At 47.9% G+C, this 21,706-nt stretch overlaps 1 protein-coding gene across 6 annotated transcripts in view; it reads right to left on the bottom strand.

Annotated features, from left to right (window-relative positions):
* Positions 1-7,435: 7,435 nt before the first annotated feature.
* Positions 7,436-21,706, bottom strand: part of nvy (CBFA2/RUNX1 partner transcriptional co-repressor nervy) — a 172,507-nt gene continuing 158,236 nt past the window's right edge. For 5 of the 6 annotated variants that reach the window (XM_084587740.1, XM_084587743.1, XM_084587741.1 and 2 more), the window contains 6 exons: positions 20,172-20,356; positions 17,451-17,716; positions 15,653-15,717; positions 14,312-14,531; positions 11,567-11,757; positions 7,436-11,484 (listed from right to left, as the gene is read on the bottom strand). In XM_084587740.1, coding sequence (XP_084443866.1) covers positions 11,266-11,484; positions 11,567-11,757; positions 14,312-14,531; positions 15,653-15,717; positions 17,451-17,716; positions 20,172-20,356 — 1,146 coding nt within the window. In that variant the 3' untranslated portion in view covers positions 7,436-11,265. The remainder of the gene's footprint in view (positions 11,485-11,566; positions 11,758-14,311; positions 14,532-15,652; positions 15,718-17,450; positions 17,717-20,171; positions 20,357-21,706) is intronic. The other variant, XM_084587739.1, reaches the window with a different exon arrangement.

Genomic DNA, 21,706 nt, shown 5'->3' with positions numbered 1-21,706 from the left:
TCTGGGTTCCGTCAAAGTGTCCCCACCGAGGAGCATCTTTGCTATCTCCTTCAGGGGCAGGTTCAAATTTCCTATTGCAGGAAGCTCATATGTACCATAAAATAAGTTGTGCACTAAAAAAGGAGGAGCAAGCTGCTATAATGCAGAAACTGGTCGCCCACTCCGCAAAAAAGCATATCCTAGCCATGATATATATTGAACTCAGATACATCAAACTGCGCCATGAACGAAACAAGTGTTTGAGGAAGTCAGGCTCAGCTTCCTTGGACGTTAAGCGGCTGCATCTACTTCGGAAGCGAATTGTTCTTAGTTTTATTAATTCTTCGCGATTTTAACATACTAAACCGACCTTTGGGGCGCTTGGCATCGTCTTCGTTCCCCAGCTGTGTGAGACCGTACTTTTTAGGCGATACAAGACTAGTATTTTAAAACATATAGCTCATTCATAACGCAACTGTCCCTTTTAAAAGCGAAAGACCAGTAGTCTTCTACTGGCGCTCGATTCATATGGACTGTGCCTAAAAGTAAAACCAACTACAGTCGCCAAATGCTGCGCCATACTCTTCCTTGTTTGCTAAATAGTGTATCGAACTGATGCATACCGAAGCATTACCAACACTGTTGTTTCACAGTGATTTGTATTCGTTGTGTGTGTGTGTGTGTGTGTGTGTGTGTGTGTGTGTGTGTGTGTGTGTGTGTGTGTGTGTGTGTGTGTGTGTGTGTGTGTGTGTGTGTGTGTGTGTGTGTGTGTGTGTGTGTGTGTGTGTGTGTGTGTGTGTGTGTGTGTGTGTGTGTGTGTGTGTGTGTGTGTGTGTGTGTGTGTGTGTGTGTGTGTGTGTGTGTGTGTGTGTGTGTGTGTGTGTGTGTGTGTGTGTGTGTGTGTGTGTGTGTGTGTGTGTGTGTGTGTGTGTGTGTGTGTGTGTGTGTGTGTGTGTGTGGTGTGTGGTGTGTGTGTGTGTGTGTGTGTGTGTGTGTGTGTGTGCGTGCGTGTGTGTGTGCGTGTGTGTGTGTGTGTGTGTGTGTGTGTGTGTGCGTGCGCGCGCGCGCGCGTGTGTGTGTGTGTGTGTGTGTGTGTGTGCGCGCGTTATTGATATTTTTAGTGTTTAGCGCGCTGTTTGATGCCGTATTCAAATATGCAATTGCTATTATTGTAATGAATAGACTGTTACTGCACATGTAACTAATATTATGATGAATTATTTATTCATACTGCTGTCAACTCTCTGTAGGGTGCGTCGACCTCTGTCAAGCCTTTCTGCTGGTTTTTTGTCGGCGCACCCAACATCTTCATGTTGAATAAACTGAATTGAATTGATATCAAGATTCACGTTATAAAGTTTGATCAGTGACTCTGTGGACGTCCAACAACTAGAGCCTTTTGTTCGCCACAAGCGGTTAACACCGATTAACTGAGAGAAAGAGAGAGAGAGAGAGACCTTTATTGAGAGCAGGCGTTAAATATTCGCCCCAGGTGGGCAGCCTATTCAGTCCAGGAAGCCGTGGATCCGAGCCATCTCTCTAATGGTAGAAGCTGTCAGGTTATTTAGTGGTGGTCATTGTGGTTGACAGCGTTTAGACACACGGACAGAGCAGAGAAAACTGAAATGACGACGGCAAAGGCGCTGACCAAGATACTTTGCCGTCGTCATTTTTGCTTTGATATGCTGACCATCAGCATATCAAAGGCGCTGAACTTCAATTTTATTCCAGAACTGCTGAAACACTGTTTATTTACCTCAAAACAGCACCGACTAGCAGCGATTGACGCTCGTGGCGACAAATAAGTGATATGACAAGTGCGCTTCTCTATTTTGTTCTTACCTTGTCCGGGTTTTTATCTCTTCCGGTTGTATATTTTTGGTTTTTTTAATTTTTACTTTTCCACTTGTCACGTCACTTTTTGTTGCCACGAGCGTCAAAAATCCCCGCTAGTCGGTGCTGTTTTTGGGTATATAAGCAGTGCTTCGGCGCTTCTGGAATAAAATTGAAGTTCAGCACCTGTGTCCTCGTCATTTCTGTTTTCGCTGCTCTGTCCGTGTGTCCTAAGCGCTTTCAACTACAATCCATCGCCCTAGCCCGGACGACGAGACTACACTGGTCATCCAGGGTGGGTATTGACGGCTGGGTCTCCCACTGCCCTTCCGTTAGGTCCCCGATGGTTGTGGTACCATTTGGTCCCTAGCAACATTATGGCTTTGCGGATGACTCCCTTCATGGGCAGCTTTTCTCGGGAACCAACATTTCTATTTAAGAGGCGGGAGTGTTTCAAGTCTCAACAGAGCTAAAATGTATGGAATGAACTACACTCCGCGGGCAGTATTTTCCGAGTTCCGACGATGACATTCGGAGTGTGAGACAGCTTTCGAACGCTTAATGATCACGGACGTGATCAGTGTCGTTCTAAAAAAATAAAAAAAAAAAATAAGTAGTTTGCACAACGCCCAGGGACCTGGCCTGGCATTCTTTTCGCAGCGAACTCGTTCCAGCTTTACTTCGTAGGAACCGATACGACTCTGCTCGACTTTTCATGGGCCCTCATTGTTCGAGAGGTGCGTCACCCTACTGGATGTCGATGTGAAGAAAGAGGGCAACTGTTTTGCTTGCCTCCCCCTTCCAGAGCTGCGATTTCGGTATAAACGAAACGAAATTTCTTGTTAACCACGTATTAAGAGTGGTTCATTTCTTAATGAAATTGAAATTTCTTTTATAGCACACTTTCTTCCTCTATTTCGGTTCAACGAAAAAAAGTCGACGGACGCACTTTCCTCCTTTTGTCACTTATTTTGCTGTCTGCCAGCATGGAGGTCCGCGGTGCCACGCTCGGCAGCCGCATATGACGTTTCTTCATAGAGCGAAACTCCGCAGAATTTTCGTTCAAAACAAACCTCGTTAATTTAACATTTTGTCGCTTTGTTGGCGTATGTCCGGCACCAAAACCCGTGTATATCGCCGAGAAGTTTAATACTTCAACTCGGAATATTTTTTCTCGACGTCAAACTTCCGTTTTCAGCAACTGTTGCCTCTGCCTCTAGAACGCGGCAATAAATCGTTGGACCAAGTTGAGCTTGTTCTCGGAGACCCTGCAAAACACACTGAGACGCAGGAATGCAGCCGCCGGGTACCGCAGCACGAGGCGCCGTGTTCGACGGAGCATGGAAGGAAGCCAGCTCACGGGGGCAGCTCGACGGGAGCACAATGCACCGTTTCTCGCTGTGACAGAGACAAGAAATAATGAAGGACTCGCGTCTTGACTCTGGCCAGGGCACAATAGAAGCGTTTATTCATTTAAATTAGAGCGTCACATGTACACTGCTTCGACACAACGTCAGATATTGTCTTTGAAGCTTTCGGCGCCACCGCGACAAGGGTGATAATACGTACGCTGTATTTTACACGCAATAATCGCACGGCCGGCGTCACGGAAGCTACGCGTCCCAAAGAGGGTGACTCGATGTGATCGGACTCCCTTGTTACTCTCGTGTCTGGACAGTATCTTCTTTTTTTTTTTTTTTACATGTGGATGATTTCAGTCGAGCCACTGACAGCGCGAATGCACAAAGTTACAACACAACTGTTGGAAATGTGGAGGCAGAAAGGAAGGAAACAACAAAAAAGCAACGATATGAGAAGCAGACATATCAATGTACAGCACCAAGAGATAGGGTCGAGGTAGACGGCGCGAGAGACAGAAAAAACAAAAACAAAAAAGAAAACAACGTGCGATCTGCAGAGGCCAATGCGGATGACGCTCTGAAAAAAAAAAAAAAAAAAAAAAAAAAAACTCGAAATGTGGCACTGTGATTCACGGACTCGGAGAACGTTCTGTCAGTTCGCCATGAGGTACTTGGAGAAATACACCACGAGGCACTCTGAAGGCTGTTCTCCGTGCATTTTTTTTTTTTTTTTGCGCTACAAGGGGCGAGCTCGGGAGCGCCCCACGGGGCAGGGTTCCCGAAGCGGACAACACATCAACTACACAAGGCGGAACAAAGCAAATATAAACGTACACACATACTAGGCGCGCACCCACTGCCGACATGAATTGACATGGCGATTCAAGCACTTGAGGGTCAATGCTTTGGTCAGTTGACTAAAACGCAGAAGACGAAAAAAATAACAAATGAGCACCACTCATGCGTCCAAACAGCAACTACACAATGCCAGCGAGGAAATATTCTTCTGTCGTGACAGTAGTTAGGCAAGGAGAAGGAGCATATATGCAAAGGTAACTCGGCCTAAAGCGTGTCTCATTTTTTTTTCTTCTTTTTATCAGCTTTAAAACTACTAAACTACGCGGAGATTCTGGCGGCAGTGACTTTCTTTCATAACAGTCGCCCGATCGACGCGCATGCATACAGAATGGTTGGCGATATCCTAAGCCAATAACTGCGGTTGACAGTCATCGCGAAACTAAAACGTTGTCGCGAAGCCAGTCACTGCAAGTACCACGGCTGTTTGCGGGTAATTATCAAGGCTTGAAAAATTATATCGACGAAACAACTTCAGTTAGAGGCAGACTCGGTGTTCAAGCAAAGTTGAAAGTTAAGACCGCCACATAGCCGAGCGTGTTCAAAAATGAAGCCAACACTGGAACGATGTTCGAACGTGGTGCCTCAAGTATGTGCAAGGAAAATTACGCTCCGAATATTAAAAAATATATATATATATATCTTTTTTTTTCTATTTCATTTTATAGGGTTTGTGTCACTACGCCGGTACTAGCTAATGTCGGTTATTTTTTTATTCTCATCCGCTGAAGGCTTCAGTGTGTGCACGTGTAACTACCTCTCCGAGGACTGTAGCCAATAGTTCGGCAATGATGAATATACAAATGAATAAACATAAAAAAGACGAAAAGCTTTCCCAAGTAATTTCAAAATTTCGGCGGCGCGTTCATCGCTTAACGTTGTTCTCGCAGGTTCCGGCTATCGTGCCAGCATATCTTAAATAAAGTCAAACTATACAGCTGCGAAGCGAGTTTGGTTGCCTGACACGAAGACAATATTCAAAGCAAACTGAATCCACGCCTAGCCTTTCACGTGCGCTGCTTCAAAGGCTGCATTTGAGAACGACATCTGGAACGGTATTCATGGGCGGTGCTGTGGTTTCCCCTTTTGGCTGGCGCTTTTGATTGCGACGCGATCAGACGTGACTAGAAATCGGCGTCCACACTGCCAGTTTCCCCCACGCGTGCGGCGGCCGACCGGCTGCAAGGGCAGGTGACTAGCACTGGGCGTAATTTCCCGCGCGTAACATTACAAGAGCGAGATAGGCAATCCTGGATTTGCTTTGCGTCGAAGCTGCGGTGCCACCGTCGAGACGCGCTGAGCGCACATCCGACTACGCGTGCTCACTGCCTCTGGTTACAGTGGCTAGATACTCTCGTGAAAAACGACTCGGTTATAACAGTGCCAATCAAACAGCAAAGGTATAGACTGCTGTTTCATATACCTGCTCTGAACGGCTTCGAAGCTCACCCTGTATCTGGCATGAAGAATATGTGGTCTCCTTCATTTAAAGAACAGTGCCTGAAACCAAAAATTTAAAAGGTAAACAATGCGCAATAAAGCTTTCTAGCAAGTTTTGTGCGAGTATGACCAATATAATCCAAAGCGACTAGAAAATGCAGTGATGCACTGAAAATATATTCAGGGCCCGTATTCCGAGTTTTCGTCGTTATTGAAGTGTCGCTATCTCACGTGATCTCGAGTCGTTTGATTGGTCGAAACGCCGGAATCGGATGTTGCCATTACGGAACCGGATAAGGTGGCAACATCATGTTCCGGCGTTTCCACCAATCAGATGACTCGCGGTCAGGAAGATAGCGACACTTTAGATAACGACGCAAACTCGGAATATGGACCTAGGTGACTGAATGCGGCTGTTAAAAGATCGCTAAAATGAAATGGTGCTGTCGCGAATGTGCTGCGAAACAATGCTATGGAGTCTGAGTACTACTGGCTGAAGCGTCACTGAGAGGGGAAATGCGGAAGCTGTACTGCAGTCAGAGCAAGTAATTTAAACGCCGGAAGTCGGTGCAGCATATATACGGCTTAACTGAAGTGGTGAAGGTAAGAGGACGCTCGATTTTTTTTTTGTGTGTTAATTTCCAATCTTAATGCTGTAATTTTGACGTGCGAGATCGTGGAAAAAATTAATAAAAAATAGAATAAATGTTGAACTAATGAGCGTGGCGAATTGAACGAACATTGAAGTGTATAAGCAATATGTCCTCTATAATGGGTTCCGCATGAAGGTTTTTTGGTATTTTGCTATGTGAAAGGAGACACGTCTGGTCAGAGTGATAACACGATACAGAGAGTATCCGGCCTAGGAATCAAGCTATGGACATTCACACTAGAACAGATTCACCTGTCTTTCACGGATGCGTTCACGGATGTGGTAAAAGGGAAAGGTACTGCGGGCTTCTCGGCCCGCTCGCCTGGCGCTACGCATCGACTAGTCTCGGCATCAGCGAGCGGTAGCCAAATCCCGCATCTTTCCACTAAACTCCCATAACAACTGCGTAAGGTGGTACTTGGGGAAAACCGTAATAAGCCGAGAGAGTCGGGGATGCAAAACCCACTAAACACTTGCTCTTTTTTTTTTTTTCCGCCATAGAAAACAGCAGCGGTATGCAAGAAACAAGGCTCCAAGCAGTTTAAAGTTTTGCGCAGTGAGGGCGAGCAAAGTGATGCAGTTGTACGCCTCGTCTTCCATTCTGAAGCACGCAGTGAGACTCTCGATCCACAGAAAACATCAAGGGCACACGTCAACAACTACGGGTAGAAGAATGAGCATCGCGCGGTGCTTACGCCGACGCGAATTTCGTACGTCTATGTGTATGTCTGTATATATATGTATATATATATATAATATATATATATTAGACATTCCCTCATTTCGCATCGGCCAGGCGCGCGCCCACTAAGACCTCAGGCGCTGCTCGTACAGGTAGGAAGCAGCGGCCAGGCTCAAATGTGAAACAAGCACAGTTCGGAGCGAAGGAACCGAGCAGGCACACCACAACAGGCGCCGGCGCACGTATGCACACACATCGGTTGACAGGCCAGCGCCAGCAGGCGGCGAAGTCTCAAGGAGAGCGGCGGCTTGCCAATGAGCGTCGCTAGCCGAGCAGAGCATCCACACCGACGAACGCAGTCACCCGCCGGATTCCACGGTACAAGTCGACGCGCTAGCGCTGACCGTCGTGCTTGAGGACGTCGTCCTCGCGCTTCAACCGGCCGGCCGCCGCCCACAGTGCGTGCAGACCGAAAGGGTTGGAAGCTTCTCGCGCTCAGTTCTGTCTTACGGCAGGACTCTGCAGATGACCACACACTGTCACCGGTCGCACTATAGGGCACAGGCTGACTGTTGAATCTCCTGACGTCCCAGAGAAGTAGCCAGAGTCCAGTGCTCAGCTATTTGTACAGCGTTCTTTTTTTTTTTTTTCTAGAAACAACTCTGTAAACAGATCCTTCGTATACAAGCTGGCACAGTGCGCATTCTTTCGGCCAGTGAAACGGGAAACATTCAATTGCACACCGCCGGTGGCACACAGCGGTGTTTCAGCGTTAGCCAGAAGAACCAACTGCCTCTCAAGCACCAGAAACACTATACTATACAGCACTGCATCGCACGTAGTAAACGTCAAAACTAATAATCTCGAAAGCAATCACATGTTCCATGCACCACAGACCACGCATATAAGATCTGGTCGCCAAAATCAAATTGTCTCGTTTCTAGCTAATTCGGCCTTATATATGCTGCTTCAGAATTGATTTAAAGTGACAAATAAAGCTTTTTAAGGGCGAAAGTGTATTACATTGATCTGAAAAGGGTGCACGACGATAGTACCCTGCTGACTACCCTGGTGGCTCTCCGGCCAGCTGTAGTCACCCTCTATCGAAGCAAACTTTTACACTCTGCATACCATTACAAGACAAGTCAGTGATGTGCGAAGGCTGATGTAGCTAGTGATGTGGTTGTCTAAGAAACTGCGCTCAAAGTAATGTAACTGCCTTTTTTTTTCTTTAATAATCAAGCACCTCTGAAAACATTCCTCGGTAACGCTCCGCCGCGGCAGCTGGGTGCTTATGGCGCTCAACTACTGAGCTTAGGCGGCCCGTATTCGATCCCGCGGCCGCGTTTCATTGGAGGCGAAACTCAAGGCGTCCGTGTGCTGTGCGGTGTCAGAGCACATTAAAGAGGTCGAGGCGGTTGAAATTATCCAGAGACCTTTACTTTAGCGCCCCTCATAACGCGAGTTAATTCGGAATGTTAAACCTCATAAAACCAAACATTCTTAGTAATAGTAATCACCGCTTGACTGCAATTTGTCCTGCCAGAAAGTTTCTCCTGAGGTCAATTCCATCCTGACTTCACACATACATTACATCTCGCTTGTCATACACATTTATTTTAATCAAGAAGTTGGTGTTGATACATGGTTATCAAAGATATGCTCATCACCTCGCGTCCACCATCTTATCTTGCAGGATACTGTGAAATAGAGGTGCATTAAATTGCATATTTTAGAGCTCTTTCTTCTCAATTACAATGAATTGCATGCAATATATTCTTGTCATGTAAAAGGAATTTTATTCAGGCTGCCTTTAATAGCACAATGCACATCATTAGCTATGATTGTGTCTGATGATGTGTAAAAGTGGTCATGCCATACTGCACAAGTCAAGCATGTGCAGGTCACTGTCATGTACTTAGCTTCTGCAAGTGTCGACAACCTTGGTGGCCCAGCATGAATATGCAAGTGGCTGAGAACACTGACACCTCCTGTACGGACCCTGCCGAATGACCGCATAAGGTTTACATAATAACCAAAGTAGAGAAACTATTTTGACGCTTAGTCACCCGTGACTTTCTGTCTACTTCGGAGCATGTCTCCTTAAAATACCCGCTAAAGAATCTGGGTTGTTGGGTTGTCAGTCTGCATTGAATGTGCTGCTAAGAGAAAACAACGTAGAGAGCCAGGTCTAATCTAAATCTAAAAAAGAAAGGACATTGCCTTAGCCTACTGGGCAGAATTCTTTAGGTATAGTTTCTTGTAAATCTTGTCTTACTAATACATATGGTGCAAAATGATGCACATCAGCTCCTAATGAGTCTCGTGCCAACGCTTCTTTCCTTGTGGGTCAAATGGAAAGCAGAAACGTTTGTCCTGTAGCGAAATGCGTGTCTTATGATGCAGGAAACTTGCGATGTTGCTTAAACATGACAATAAAATGATCAAAGTCAAGTAATATGCCAGGAATCTCAAGGCCGACTAGAATACACACGCACACATATCGGAACGAAGCATCGATGAAAATCTTCCCAGAGCCCATGGCCAAAGTCATCGCATTTTTCAGGCAAAAGTCATTTGTCAGCATATGCATTCCAGATTTCAAGTAAACTGAAAGAGGGAAATATGTCTTCCGCAACTCTAACAACAGCAACGTGCATGCTTTTACGCTGCCCCAAACATTGAACAATGTTTTATAATTACTTTCTTACTGGTCTGGACTAGATGAAGTGAATAAAAGAAAAGTTTGAAAAGAATGTGTTGCAGTAATTCTCTTCCAATCGTCGCCATTTCCTGTGCCGAAAGTGGAAGTCAGTAAGGACATAAGATCTTAGGCTGAAAATAAACTATATCACAATGCCCATGCTCCTATTTTATTTAAAACAGAAATGAGGAGATTGATATGGCTATAATTGAGTTCCTTAGGTGAGCATGGTAATCAATGTGGGATGCTAAAAGTGTCGCACACATAGCACTGAAAACATCCACATGCATTTTGAAGCAACACGAATGCGTAAGGTATTTGTAAGTGCACAGCAAAGGAAGAAAAAAAGGTGAAAAAGACAACAACTTGCAAAGATGTTTAGGGACTGCAGTGTATACATAACGTTACAACAAAAACGTGCTCTTTAAAGGTTCCTGAAAGCATCTGTAACAATCATGGCTGTGGTTTGACTAGCTCTCGTGTCTTTTTCGTGACGTAGATGTATTCGGGAACATGCAGACGAGGATGAGCGGGCGCAATGAACGAGTCTTGCTCCCAGCTCCACATTTACAATGCAACATTCTATGGCGCCGGCTCTCCCATTTGGCTCATGTATCACTGCGAGTAGGTGAAGTGTACAGATAACTAGCAGCAAATGCGGCATACTTTGCATAAACGTGTACCCAGATCATCATGAACAAGAGTGATCCCTGTACCAAAAGCGGCCTAGACATCAGTGGTAGCTGGTCGGGCAAGGTGGGGACAGGGGCGGAGGGGGGGTCTGCAAGCACATTTCAGGGCAGCTGGTGGAGGGGGGGGGGGGGGCAACCCCCGAACGCCGCGAGCAAAGCTGTTCTGAACAGTTCATGGTTCGCGATCACTGATGTGGGAAGGGCCTCAAGATGATGCATGGCAGACCTCAGCTAAACTGCCTTCACCCATCCTCTAGGTTCGAGTAGTGATGTAGAAGAGGGACACGCTGGCAGTCAGTGTATGCATGATGCTTCATGACGATAACAGAATAAACTTATTCACTGGTCGAGCAGCCGTTTCGCCGCACATCACCACAGCTTCCCCTCTCTTGTTGAATAGTAGTGGACTGTTGATGGTGGCAATTCGGTCAACTCAACAAACACATAAAACACTTGTCATGGCTACTCGAAACAGAATGTGCTTGCTTGATGCCGTTTTCGTCACGACAGCCGCGATGACCTTATCGCCGTTGAAGTGAAGGTCATGAGTGGTTTGATTAAAACAAGAAGGACCACTTTGAAATGCTACGACTGTTGCAGCATACTTGGTGTGCTTCCTGAAAATGAGATTCAGCAAATGTAGTGCACTAAAGGACCTAATTTCTTGCAATGTCAGCATTGTAATCAAGCAAAACGTTCCCCTGCATTGAGCTGACTTGGTGGCACTTTGGCAAAATGAAAAAAAAAAAAAACAATGTCTCAATCAATGCAAGCATGAGCACAGCTGTCTTTAGTTTGCAAACGTATATGAAGAATGGCAGAAAGGGTCACCAGTCTGCCAGCGCTGCACAGTCTTTTTCTTTTTTTTTTCTGCAGCGTTGGCAGCGGTCACTGGTATGCAGAGCACAGTTAATAGAACTGCCGAGGAGCAGACGATCCACACAAGATTCTCGAGGCAAGCCGGGCTCTTCAGCGTGTGCCCCGCTGGCGTCTTGGGTGCGATGGCTAGCTCGAAGCCGCGTGAGCCAGGAATATGGTGCGAACGACGAAGGACCAGATAGGTGCGGCTAGTGACGGGCGTCCACCTTGCCCTCTAGCCTTCGGGGAGGTGTGGGGCTGCGTTTGCCGACAGGGCCGCCGCTGCTGCTGGGGCTGGAGGATGGCTGGCCGCATACCCGGTGGTGGTTCTCCCAGTCCTTATGCTGGCAGAAAGCGCCGCAGTAGCGCGCCACGTTGCATCCACTGCAAGTCTCGTTGGCCTTGCGTCCGCAGTTCCAGCAGTTCTGCTTTAAGGGGGCGAGACACGAGTGGACCAGGTCAGAGAATTATTCCGAAGGAGTGTGCACGCGTCATTCAGCGGCGGCTCACCTCGGTGGAGTCCTCCTGGTGGTTGACAGCGGCCAGTGCCTCCTCGGCGGCCTGGCGTCGCGCCTCGCTCAGCAGCCGCTCCATCTTGGTGCGCTCGGCTGCCACAAGCTCGCTGGCCTTGGACTCTGCGGCGGATACGGCCTTCTGCAGCTCGGCCACCGCCTGCCGCTTCACCTCGTTCACCGCCTCCTCTGCGCGCGCGGCGGCAGCATTTTAAGTCTCATCCTTCCCGCTAAGCCTTCATTGTTTGCTCAATGAACGCCTGTCTGTCGCTATGCAAGTGGGCAATTATATAGTTGATCTAGCTACCGTAAAATTCCGAGCAAACGCCCCCCCCCCCCCTCACTCGTCAAAATTACCTGAGAAGTGGAGGGGGGTGCTTTTCTGAAACGGCACCGAAATTCAAGATGGCGACGACAAAACTTTTTCAGTCAGAAAAACATGCCGCGCAGTGCACATGGATTTAAAACTTTATCTCTGGTCGGGTCGATCGGGCTAATAAGTGTGCGCGCCGCCGCCAAATATTCTCGCTACGCCGCCGCCGCCTTTTTCTCTCTGCGCGCATTTAAATATGTTACCGACTGTCTTATTCCATTTCGACACCAGCTCCCGCCTAGAGAGCGGCCATATGATCTTAGGCTCGCGTACAAAGGATGTATCGCTTGCGGCGGTCATCCGACGTCAACCGTCACCCTTTGTATGTGCGCGTCCGGGCGAGTCAGCGCTGTGAGGGTGCCAGTTTTGTTTGTGATGTTTTTGAGAGCTAAGATTGGATTGAATTCTTCGACTGGATAGGGCTAGTAGTTCTGCATGGGTGAGGCGAATGCTGAAGGCAGGGAAAGTTATTGCGCGTTAGACGCGGAGGGAGGGGGGGAGGGGGGGGGGGCGCTTGCATGGGTGGTGCGTTTGGTCAGAATTTTATGGCAGCCATCCCGCATGACATGATTCTTGATTCTTTTCTTTTTTTTCTAGTAGGCAACAAATACGCCAAGCTGACCTGTTTTACAAATGTTACGGGGTAGGGAAACGTTGGCCTACAACAGTGAAGAACATGAACGATCAGTAAAAATTCAGATCGCTTTTAACGATTCACCGAGACTTGCCCGCTGCGACAAACGCGGACGCACTGGCTTATTACGCCCAACTTTTCTGTTTTAAAACCAGGCGGCACGTGCGGTCGCTACCGCAGATGTTTCATCCAAAGGAGGCGGAAAAGAGTTGCCTGTTTTAGCCTCAATTTGTGAAATTTAACAGTTCTTGAATATCTTCCAGTGGCCTACCCAGCTTTTGTGAATTAAAGCCTAGATCAACGCAACTGTAAGCCTAAAACCGGAGGCATACTCAGTGTTCCAAAGTCACAATTGTATGTTACTAACTTGTCATATAGGTTTCTTTGGTTTTGCAAACACCACACGTAAGCATGGACGAAGTGTCGAAATTATGTGTGCTTCAATGACATACCTCAAAGCTCTCATTCCAATGCCCGCTGCTCAACCACCAGATGCTATAGGTTCGTCACAAGCACTTTTACCTCGTAATGTCTGAGCGATGAAAACGGCCAAAAGTGTGTGAGCTTCCATCACTTTGTTTTAAAAGAACTCTGGATTACGAAAATATTGATATATCGTACATTTTATGAGAAAAAAAAGCAGGACTACTGCGAATTTAAAACGAGAAAATCGTGAAAATTTTTAAACGCCCAAGAATGATAAAACTGCGCATGCATACTGAACCTCATACGACAGATAATAGTAATTAATATACATTTTTGCATGAGTATTCAGTTTAGCAAAATCAGGTTCAGATTTTTGGTTTTGCCGTCGGGGATCGCTTTTGCAGCGACTCAACATCGCAGCAAGCCTCCGGCATCTTCGACAGAAAATGTTTTGGCTCCGCACTGAGAATGTGCTAGGAAATGTTGCTTGTGCAGTGCAGTGAGGTTCTGGTAGACTTATGCGAGCATAAGCGAAAACTGGTAGATTTCACAGTCCTTAGCACACGTGCAACGCCGGACATTACGGGATTAACGTGGAGTCTAGTGTTTTTAGGACAGACAATTACGAGGAGCTCCTATACAAATGTTCCACGAGAAGAAAACAGCCATGCAATCAGCTAGCATTAAAAAAAAAGCCTCATTTTCCTTAAAAAAGAATGAAAAGTACCGACGGTTTTGACTCAGAGACTCTTGAAGAGAATAGGAAAGCCGCAACAAAGCAGGAAAGGAGGGAGGCACGGGTCGAAAGAAACTTACATGTACAGGCACACTTGCGCTTGTGCAAGTTCGGAGAATCTCGTTTCGTATTTGCAAAACATGTCCCAACCTCGCTAATTATGTTAAGTGAACTCCACGCCTTTCAATCGTAAGAACAATCATACGGACTCTCGCCTCCCGTTGCCCTTTCTTTCGCATTTTGGCTTGCGTCCTACGCCCGACTTCTTTGCAACGAACACAGCCATTCTATCAAAAATGGCGCGTCCGTCAGCATGTCTAGTGTCTCGCAATCGGGTAATTTGTTGTAAGCAGCTCCCCAGTGTTATAATGCCATCCTTTGAAGCAATACTTGGGACATCGTCGGTGGAATGACGCCAAGTCGTCGGCCAACGATAGCCCGCGTTGTTTTAGGCACCGACGAGTACGATATACATTACGCCAATGAAAGCTCAATATGTCTCCGGCATCGAGCGCTTGCGAACGTCCTCTTTCCCTTTCCCGCGGCATGCGACCATCAAGCTCACGCGGCTTACCTGCACGACGCCGGACCTCGGAGACCCTGTCGATTTCAGCAGCCGACTTGTAGTGGGCCATGAGGTCCCGCTTCTTGAGGTCGTAGTCGACGTCCAGGTGGCGCCGGCTGCCCGTCCACACGGACGCCGAGAAGTCTGGTCGCTCCGCTTGACTGCGGTGCTGCAGAATGGCGATGGCGCGCTTCGTCTTCTCCACCATACCCAGGATGCAGTTCAGCATCTGGACAGCCAATAGCATTGCGAGAAAGTTGAGCAGGTCAGTCCGAAGAAATCGGACTTGCTTTAGTGCGTCTGCGTTGCTGCGGCCACGGTGTGTCCGGACAGCTCGTAAGAACAGAATGTAAAGAGAGTTGGTATTGAATGAATGTGAAAGTCACGAGTAATGATCGCTGGTTGCGCATTATTTCACCTGACTGTAAATATATTCGGGCAGTAAGCACTAAATAATAGATCGCTTTCTTCTTTTGGCAACTAATATGTTAAGTTGCGAAAGGCACACGGGACGAAGTACGCATGCAGAACAAGGGTTGCCGGAACAGAACCACTTTACGCTGTACCAGTTTACACTAATTCCCCATTACACAGTATCACTTTACAATCATAATTACACATCTTCAGTAAAAGCCCCTCCGAAGTGGCTGAGCAGTTACGGCGCCCGACTGCTGAATCCAAATAAAGACGCGGGATCAACTCCCGGCCGCAGTGGCCGCTTTTCCATGAAGGCGAAAAGCAGGCACCCGTGTGCTGTGCGATGTCAGTTCACGTTAAAGAATCCGAGACGGTCGAAATTTCCGGGGCCCTTCACTACGGCTTCCCGCGTAGCCCGAGTCGCTTTCCAAAGTTAAACCCTCTAAACTAAACGAAACCAAACCAGCATCTTTAGTAAAAGTTGTTAGACGTTAATAAAATCCGCGTGTTAGTACAGGCCGGGGAGGTGTGACGATATTTGATAAAATTCAAAACTTGCTTTTAGCTTTTATCCTTTTTGGAAGGAAGGAAGAAAAAACAAACAAATAAAAACATCGTTTGGCACGCACGAGGTTGCCACTATTGACAAAAATCGCGAATTGACCACGAAATTTTGAATTTTGCGCGGAAATACTTTCAAAGAAAAATTATGCAATCTTGAGAGGCACGATCACTCAACACTATTCGCCTTGAGAATGAAAGCAAAATGAAAAATTACGTTCACACTGAAGAACCGCATAAAAAAAAATAAAATGCGGTCAGAAAATTGCGAAATCCGCTTTGTTCACTGCTTGCGGTGCACGATTTATAACCCTTGTGAGCTCGGACGCACTGCTAGCCGAGCGTATATCAGTACAAAAATGAGGTACGCACGGTGTTGATGTTCTTCCACTCGTCTTCCATGTCTCGCTCCTCGGGGTAGTCCCTGTGCAGCATTCCTGTGAAAGAAGAGAGCGGGGCGATTCGCACGGCGACGATCGTCGGACACGGCTTATCGTGACAAATTCGCGACAACGGCTTATCGTGAAAGCGCAGGCGGCCTGTAATGGCGAAGCGAGAGCACGGTTTATTAAAGATGATGGGTCGCAGAGAATCCGTTGTATTCGTCGCCTGGAAGCTTCAACGGCCCGGAAGTTTGCAGTTTGATGACGATCAAACCAAGCGCACTTACAGCATCAGCACGTTTGCTCTAAGTAAACATTTAGGCTATATACAGAAAGAAATCAATAAAAGACGCAACCTCACAGTCGATAACAATAGTTTTGTAAAGAAGAGAACGCAAAACGTTGCCGCGATAGCCCACTGTTTGAGCAATCCTACCTTCCCTGCAATCCTACCTTCCCTAATTTTTTTTTTTTTTTTCCCCTTTGCCGTTTGGTCCGCTTTTGCAGCGCAAGGCCGAGGTCGCTCGCCAGATGGCGACGCCATTCAGCTGCAAAAGTATGCGCAGGCTCTGCTCGCTGTATAAGCGGCCACCGAGATTGCGGTGATTCGATGAAGCATTTTCGGGAACCCATTGATTCAAAAATAGTGCGTTCTAATATTCCACAGCATAGGTCTACTTAGCCGTCTAGCCGGGAAGCCGCCTTCTTGGGACGTGTTCTCTTTCCCCGCGAAGCTGTACAAGAGGACTGCTTCGACGTATTTAGACTTCCTTTAAAGGGCCACTGTCCAGGGAAGGCCCTTTTAAGCAAAGGAGCCCAGTGTTTCGATCAGGTACCGGAGATAGTCTGTGCAAAATGCTACAGTGACACGCGCGCAGCAAAGCATCGAAAATACAATTCAAAGCTCTCTCATGCTCTCCTCCGGGAAGCCAGCTTCCCCGTTTCCTGCGCTGGCCCGATGAGCCACAGTAATGACGTACGTACCGCGAACGACGTCCATTGGTCCGTCTCGCTGACTGACGGGAGAAGGATGGGTCGCTGCGCGCTTTTCCCTTGCCACGGCCAGACTGAATCCAGCGGCGCGCGCTCCCTCGGCCGTTGTTTTTTTTTTTTTTTTTTCTTTTTTTTTTTTTTTTTTTTGCGCTCGCGGAGAGCCACGCCCCACCTCCCGCCAAACGCGGAGGAGGAAGGGGAATTTGTATTGCGGAGGCTAGACGACCTCAGGCAGGAGAGTGAAAAACCTTTGCGAGGGAACGGAAGGAGAGAGGCATGACAGAATCGGGTGATTGCGGTGGCTATAACTGCGTTATCAGTTACTCTTTTCAAAAACATTTTGCGGCCTTGCGTTCTAGGGGCGAAGTCTCACAGTCACCGGGGAAGAAAATATTTTCGACCGGAGGGTGGACAGTGGGCCTTTAAGAGAGATGGTAAAACCGTGCTCTTCGCGGGTATTCTAGTTCACTATAGCGGGGGCCGAAGCACCACCCTCCAAATCTGTCTCATTCGTACGTAAAGTAGTGGCTAATTAACCAGTCTTTAGGGACGTGCGGCTCCTAGCACTGCAAACTCGTGAATCATGCAGAAGGAAAACCATGCGGTTACAAGCGTTGCTAAAGCTGTGGTGCTGTGCGTCCGTATAATGTAAGGTCTGTAGGTTCGTTTAATTTTACAGGCAAGTTCCAACATGTAGACGTCTATCCGTCTTCTATAGACGTCACAGTAGACGTCTGGACGTGGAGAAAATTTGAACGCGCCCGAAAGTAGTGGACATGGTGCGAGGTACGCACCGTAGCAGGGTCTGTAGAAGTCCCTGTCGAGCCTGTCGTAACGGTCGTATCGGTCCCTGAAGAGCGGCGCCGAGCTGTCCTCAAACCGGAAGGCGGCCGGAGGTGGGTGAGCTGAGTGTCCTCCCACTCCGGGACTCAGCCGTGCTGCTCCGGGGCTGCTGGAGAGCGGCTGATGGCGTTTGGCTGCCGGAGGACCGCCTTCGTCCAGGGCCACCGCTGCGCCGGCGACGACCGCGGATGTCGCGTGGCCGTTCTCCTTCGGCCGGCTGCGGCGAGACAACCCAGGTGTCAGACGCTGCGCTCGAATGCTACGAGCAGCTTGTCAGCCATAAGGCCAATCGGGCAACAAAGGGACGCGAGCAGGTGGTAGCTGGCAAGTTACGTAGCCGCGCATTGACTAATGGTTTGGTTGTATAACGTCACAGCCGCGTTGGTAACGACATGACCGCGTTGGTGGGCGCTGCCAACTTGGGTTTCGCCTTGGAGATAAGAGAGCGAGATCTGAATGTAGCAGGCCAGAACCCTTAGTCCTGGAGGGCTACATTCCAAGTCAGACACGCTGCAAGTAGGCCACGCAGACACGTTCGCACAGCTTGGTGAAAGTAGAGCTTATTACCTACGTCATGTGTATTTTGGATAATGTGGAAGCATACGACTGTGGACTAATCGATATGTGTTGGATAATAGAGACAAATTGTGAGACTAGTGATTAAGCGAGTATCAAAGTCATCATCACCATCATCAGCCTGACTATACCCACTGCAGGGCGAAGGCCTCTCCCATATTTCTCCAATTAACCCGGTTCTGTGCTAGCTGCATCCACTTGACCCCTGCGAACTTCTTAACCTCATCCGCCACCTAATTTTCTTCCGCCCCCTGCAACGCTTTCCTTCCCTTGGAATCCAGTTTGTTAACCTAGGCGACCGTCGGTTATCCTCTCTTCGCACTAAATGTCCTGCCCATGCCCATTTCTCCTTCTTAATTTCCACTAGAATGTCGGTAACTTGAGTTATTTCTCTGACCCACTCTGCACGCTTCCTAACTCCTAATGTTACCCCTACCATTTTTCGTTCCATAGCCCTTAGGGTTGTCCTCAACTTAAGTCGAACTCTTTCGGTTAGCCTCCACGTTTCAGCCCCATAGGTGATCACAGGTAAGATGCAACTGCTATATACTTTCCTCTTTAGTGATACCGGTAAGCTGCTAGTCATAGTCTGTGAGTGCTTGCCAAATGCACTCCATCCCCATCTTATTCTTCTTCTTGTTTCCTTTTCGTGGCCCGGATCTGCGGTTACTACCTGCCCTAAGTAGACATATTCGCCTACTACTTCCAGTGCTTCGCTATCTAACGTAAACTGCTGTTCCTTCCCGAGGCTGTTGAGCATTACCTTAGTCTTCTGCATATTGATTTTCAAGCCTACCTTTCTACTTTTTCTGTCTAGGTCATCAATCATTATTTGCAGTTCATCCCCCGAGTTGCTTAGCAAGGCAATGTCATCAGCAAATCGCAGATTACTGAGGTATTCCCCATCTACCCTTATCCCTAACTGCTCCCATACCAAGTCTCTGAATACTTCCTCTAAGCAAGCTGTGAATAGTACTGGGGAGATCGTGTCTCCTTGCCTAACACCTTTCTTTATAAGAAAGGGGTTAGGCAAGGTGTATCAAAGTGCATGTAGACAAATGAAGCTTTGTAAAGGGAAGCCCCTAAACGGGAGCCATTGCATGCTGTGCTGTCATAGCCTTAAAGTCGGAGCTTAAGTGTCCCTCGATGTTTTTTTCTTGTATTTTGCTTTGCAATCAACCATACTTGCTCATACCGGTCCCCGCTGAGTTGACTGCACGTTTCCACTGGCTGGTAGAGCACAGACTAGCACATTAGCTGCTCATGAAAAGTCTGCGTCACGCAACCAACCAACCAACCAACCAACCAGCCAACCAACCAATCGGGGGCGCATGTGGCGAAAGTTAAGGAGCCGTGCTGGCGAAAGCTGGCCTGAAACGTATTGACATGCGTGTATTGCTTGGTGCAGCCAACCGCGGAACAGAAGCCGGCCGGAACGAAATTCGAAGGACAGGGTGTCAACTAGTGCTTAGAGGGTTTTCAGATACTGCTTGTGTAATTCACTTTGCGAATTCGGGCCACCCGTTTTTCAGGATCTGCATGCCGCATTTTGTGGCAACATTTGCACACAAAAGCGTGTCTGGCTGACAATCGAGGCTCAGGTTCGTCTGAATAACACTTCGAGGCCGCTAATGCCGCTATAAGCGCGCACTGTGCAGGCAGTCGCGTGATAGACCGCCCATGTTTTTCTAGTGAGTAGCAAACGGAGAAGATGGCAGCCTAGAATCAATAAATGCGCTTCTTCTAAGGGCAAACGGTGGGAACACGCATCTGCAGTAGTTGTGCAGCCAGCGTTTCACGTGTGTGTTTATGTGCATAAAAACTTATTTTACTTATCTGCATAAATAAGCTTACGTGTATGTATTTTTCCTTTCATTAGAAAGGAAGGGAGGAGGGTTGGCCAACCTAACCAAGCACCAGCGTCGGAGCTCATCTGTACGCCTTTTCATAAGTGGTTTTCTTTGCATAGCAAATAGGCCGTCGGCGAAGACGAATTGCAAGTTCTCCGACCCACGATCTTTTGCCACTTCATTCTGAGTAGGTGTAGCAGGGAGAAAAAGCGACGCTTGCACGCAACAACCGGGGAGACTGCTTACCCGTCCGGGGGCGTCCTCCGCTTGAGGGGGGCGCCCTCCTTGGCGTCCGGCTGAAAGATCTCGAACGGCTCGCCACCCGGCTGATCCAGCACCATCTGCTCGTGCTGGCGCAGGTATTGCGCGGGGCTCTGCTTGGCAGCGCGCGCGTAGTGCACCAGCTCCGTCTGCAGCAGCGGAAGGTGCGACTGCGCGCACAAGCGGCCCGCTCAAACGCACGCCTCACGTGCACGGCTGTTGAGCGCCCTTCAACAGCTCATCAAAGAGTGAAATGGTTCGAACGTTAACTTCGTTTTTCGGCCGTCAGGAAAGGTGAGTTGGCCGCGATGCCGAAAAAGAGGCTCGATCGCTTACAATCGCAGCGAAAGTAGAGACTGGGTTGTCAGCATCGCAAGCCGTTGAGGGTGCAAGCGAGGTATCGCGAAGTTGTGTCTGCGGGTTGCCCCGCGTATATAACAAACAAGTGTATCATCATTCATAAAGCCCACTTTTACATTCTCACCCACTGCCAAACATTTTGAGCTCGAAGTGTTCTAAGACCAAAAATTACAATGGGAAACATTCGCATTTCTTAACCAGCACAGCGTCAAATGCATATGCCAGCGTTATATAGACCGATGACATTTACCCTTCCCATGAGGCAAGTGATCGCAGCGCCCCGACAGTCCAATTCTGTGGTCACTCCCGTGCGCCGACAGCGTATGCCGGGTGCGAGCACATGCTGGTCCAGCAAGTTCTCGCTTATCGTGCAAAGCTTCTAAACTGGACTGTTTAATACCGTGTGAGTGAGAAAGAAACACTTTCCAAATTATGTTTCATATTTGCTTGTAGAATCATGAGGTTTTGTGTGCAGCCTACAAAATTTTTTTTTCCAAATTTTGCTTACGATATTATAATTAATTTAAATTATCCAACCTGGACCAGTAATGTAAACAGTGGGATGTGCGAAACAGTCAGAGAAGAGAATGAGGTTCTGTTGGGCGGACTGGCCTTTTATGTGAACACACGGTTTCACGGCATAGTCTGTGCCCATCTTAAAGCACACAGCTCGACCACAGCCAGACCACGCATTTTGTTCGACATAATTTTTGCTACCTTCGAGACGTGTAGCAACGCATGCGTTCTTTATCCCGCCAAAACCGCGTGTAACGCTGATCCCGAGGTCTTATTTTTTAATCATTCCCGAAACAAACAACAGTGAACAATACACATCTCCGATCGCGCACTAACAATACGCAGGCACAAATGCCGCCAGCCACACAGGTGCGTTCCAAAGCGGTTGTAGACCTTGCCCGACCGGCTGTCAGGATTGCACACATAGCGTTTGTTTCGCGCAAAGAAAAAAGCGAACTTTGTTCTTTCGCACATAGTACGCCTGGCTTCCGTGAAAAAGCTGCGCTCGTTGCAACATGTAAATGATACAGACTTTCGTACAGGCGCGACCAGATACAGCAGCTGCAGCGGCATATTCACCCAAAATCGCAATGCCAGCAACGTTTGTGCGCATAATTATGAGCGTGGGCATACGCTTAAAACTT

This window comes from Amblyomma maculatum, chromosome 1, assembly GCF_055883805.1.
Source record: "Amblyomma maculatum isolate TAMU_Amacu chromosome 1, ASM5588380v1, whole genome shotgun sequence".
In the NCBI taxonomy this organism is placed as follows: domain Eukaryota; kingdom Metazoa; phylum Arthropoda; class Arachnida; order Ixodida; family Ixodidae; genus Amblyomma; species Amblyomma maculatum.
This window is presented reverse-complemented; position numbering and strand designations above follow the sequence as displayed.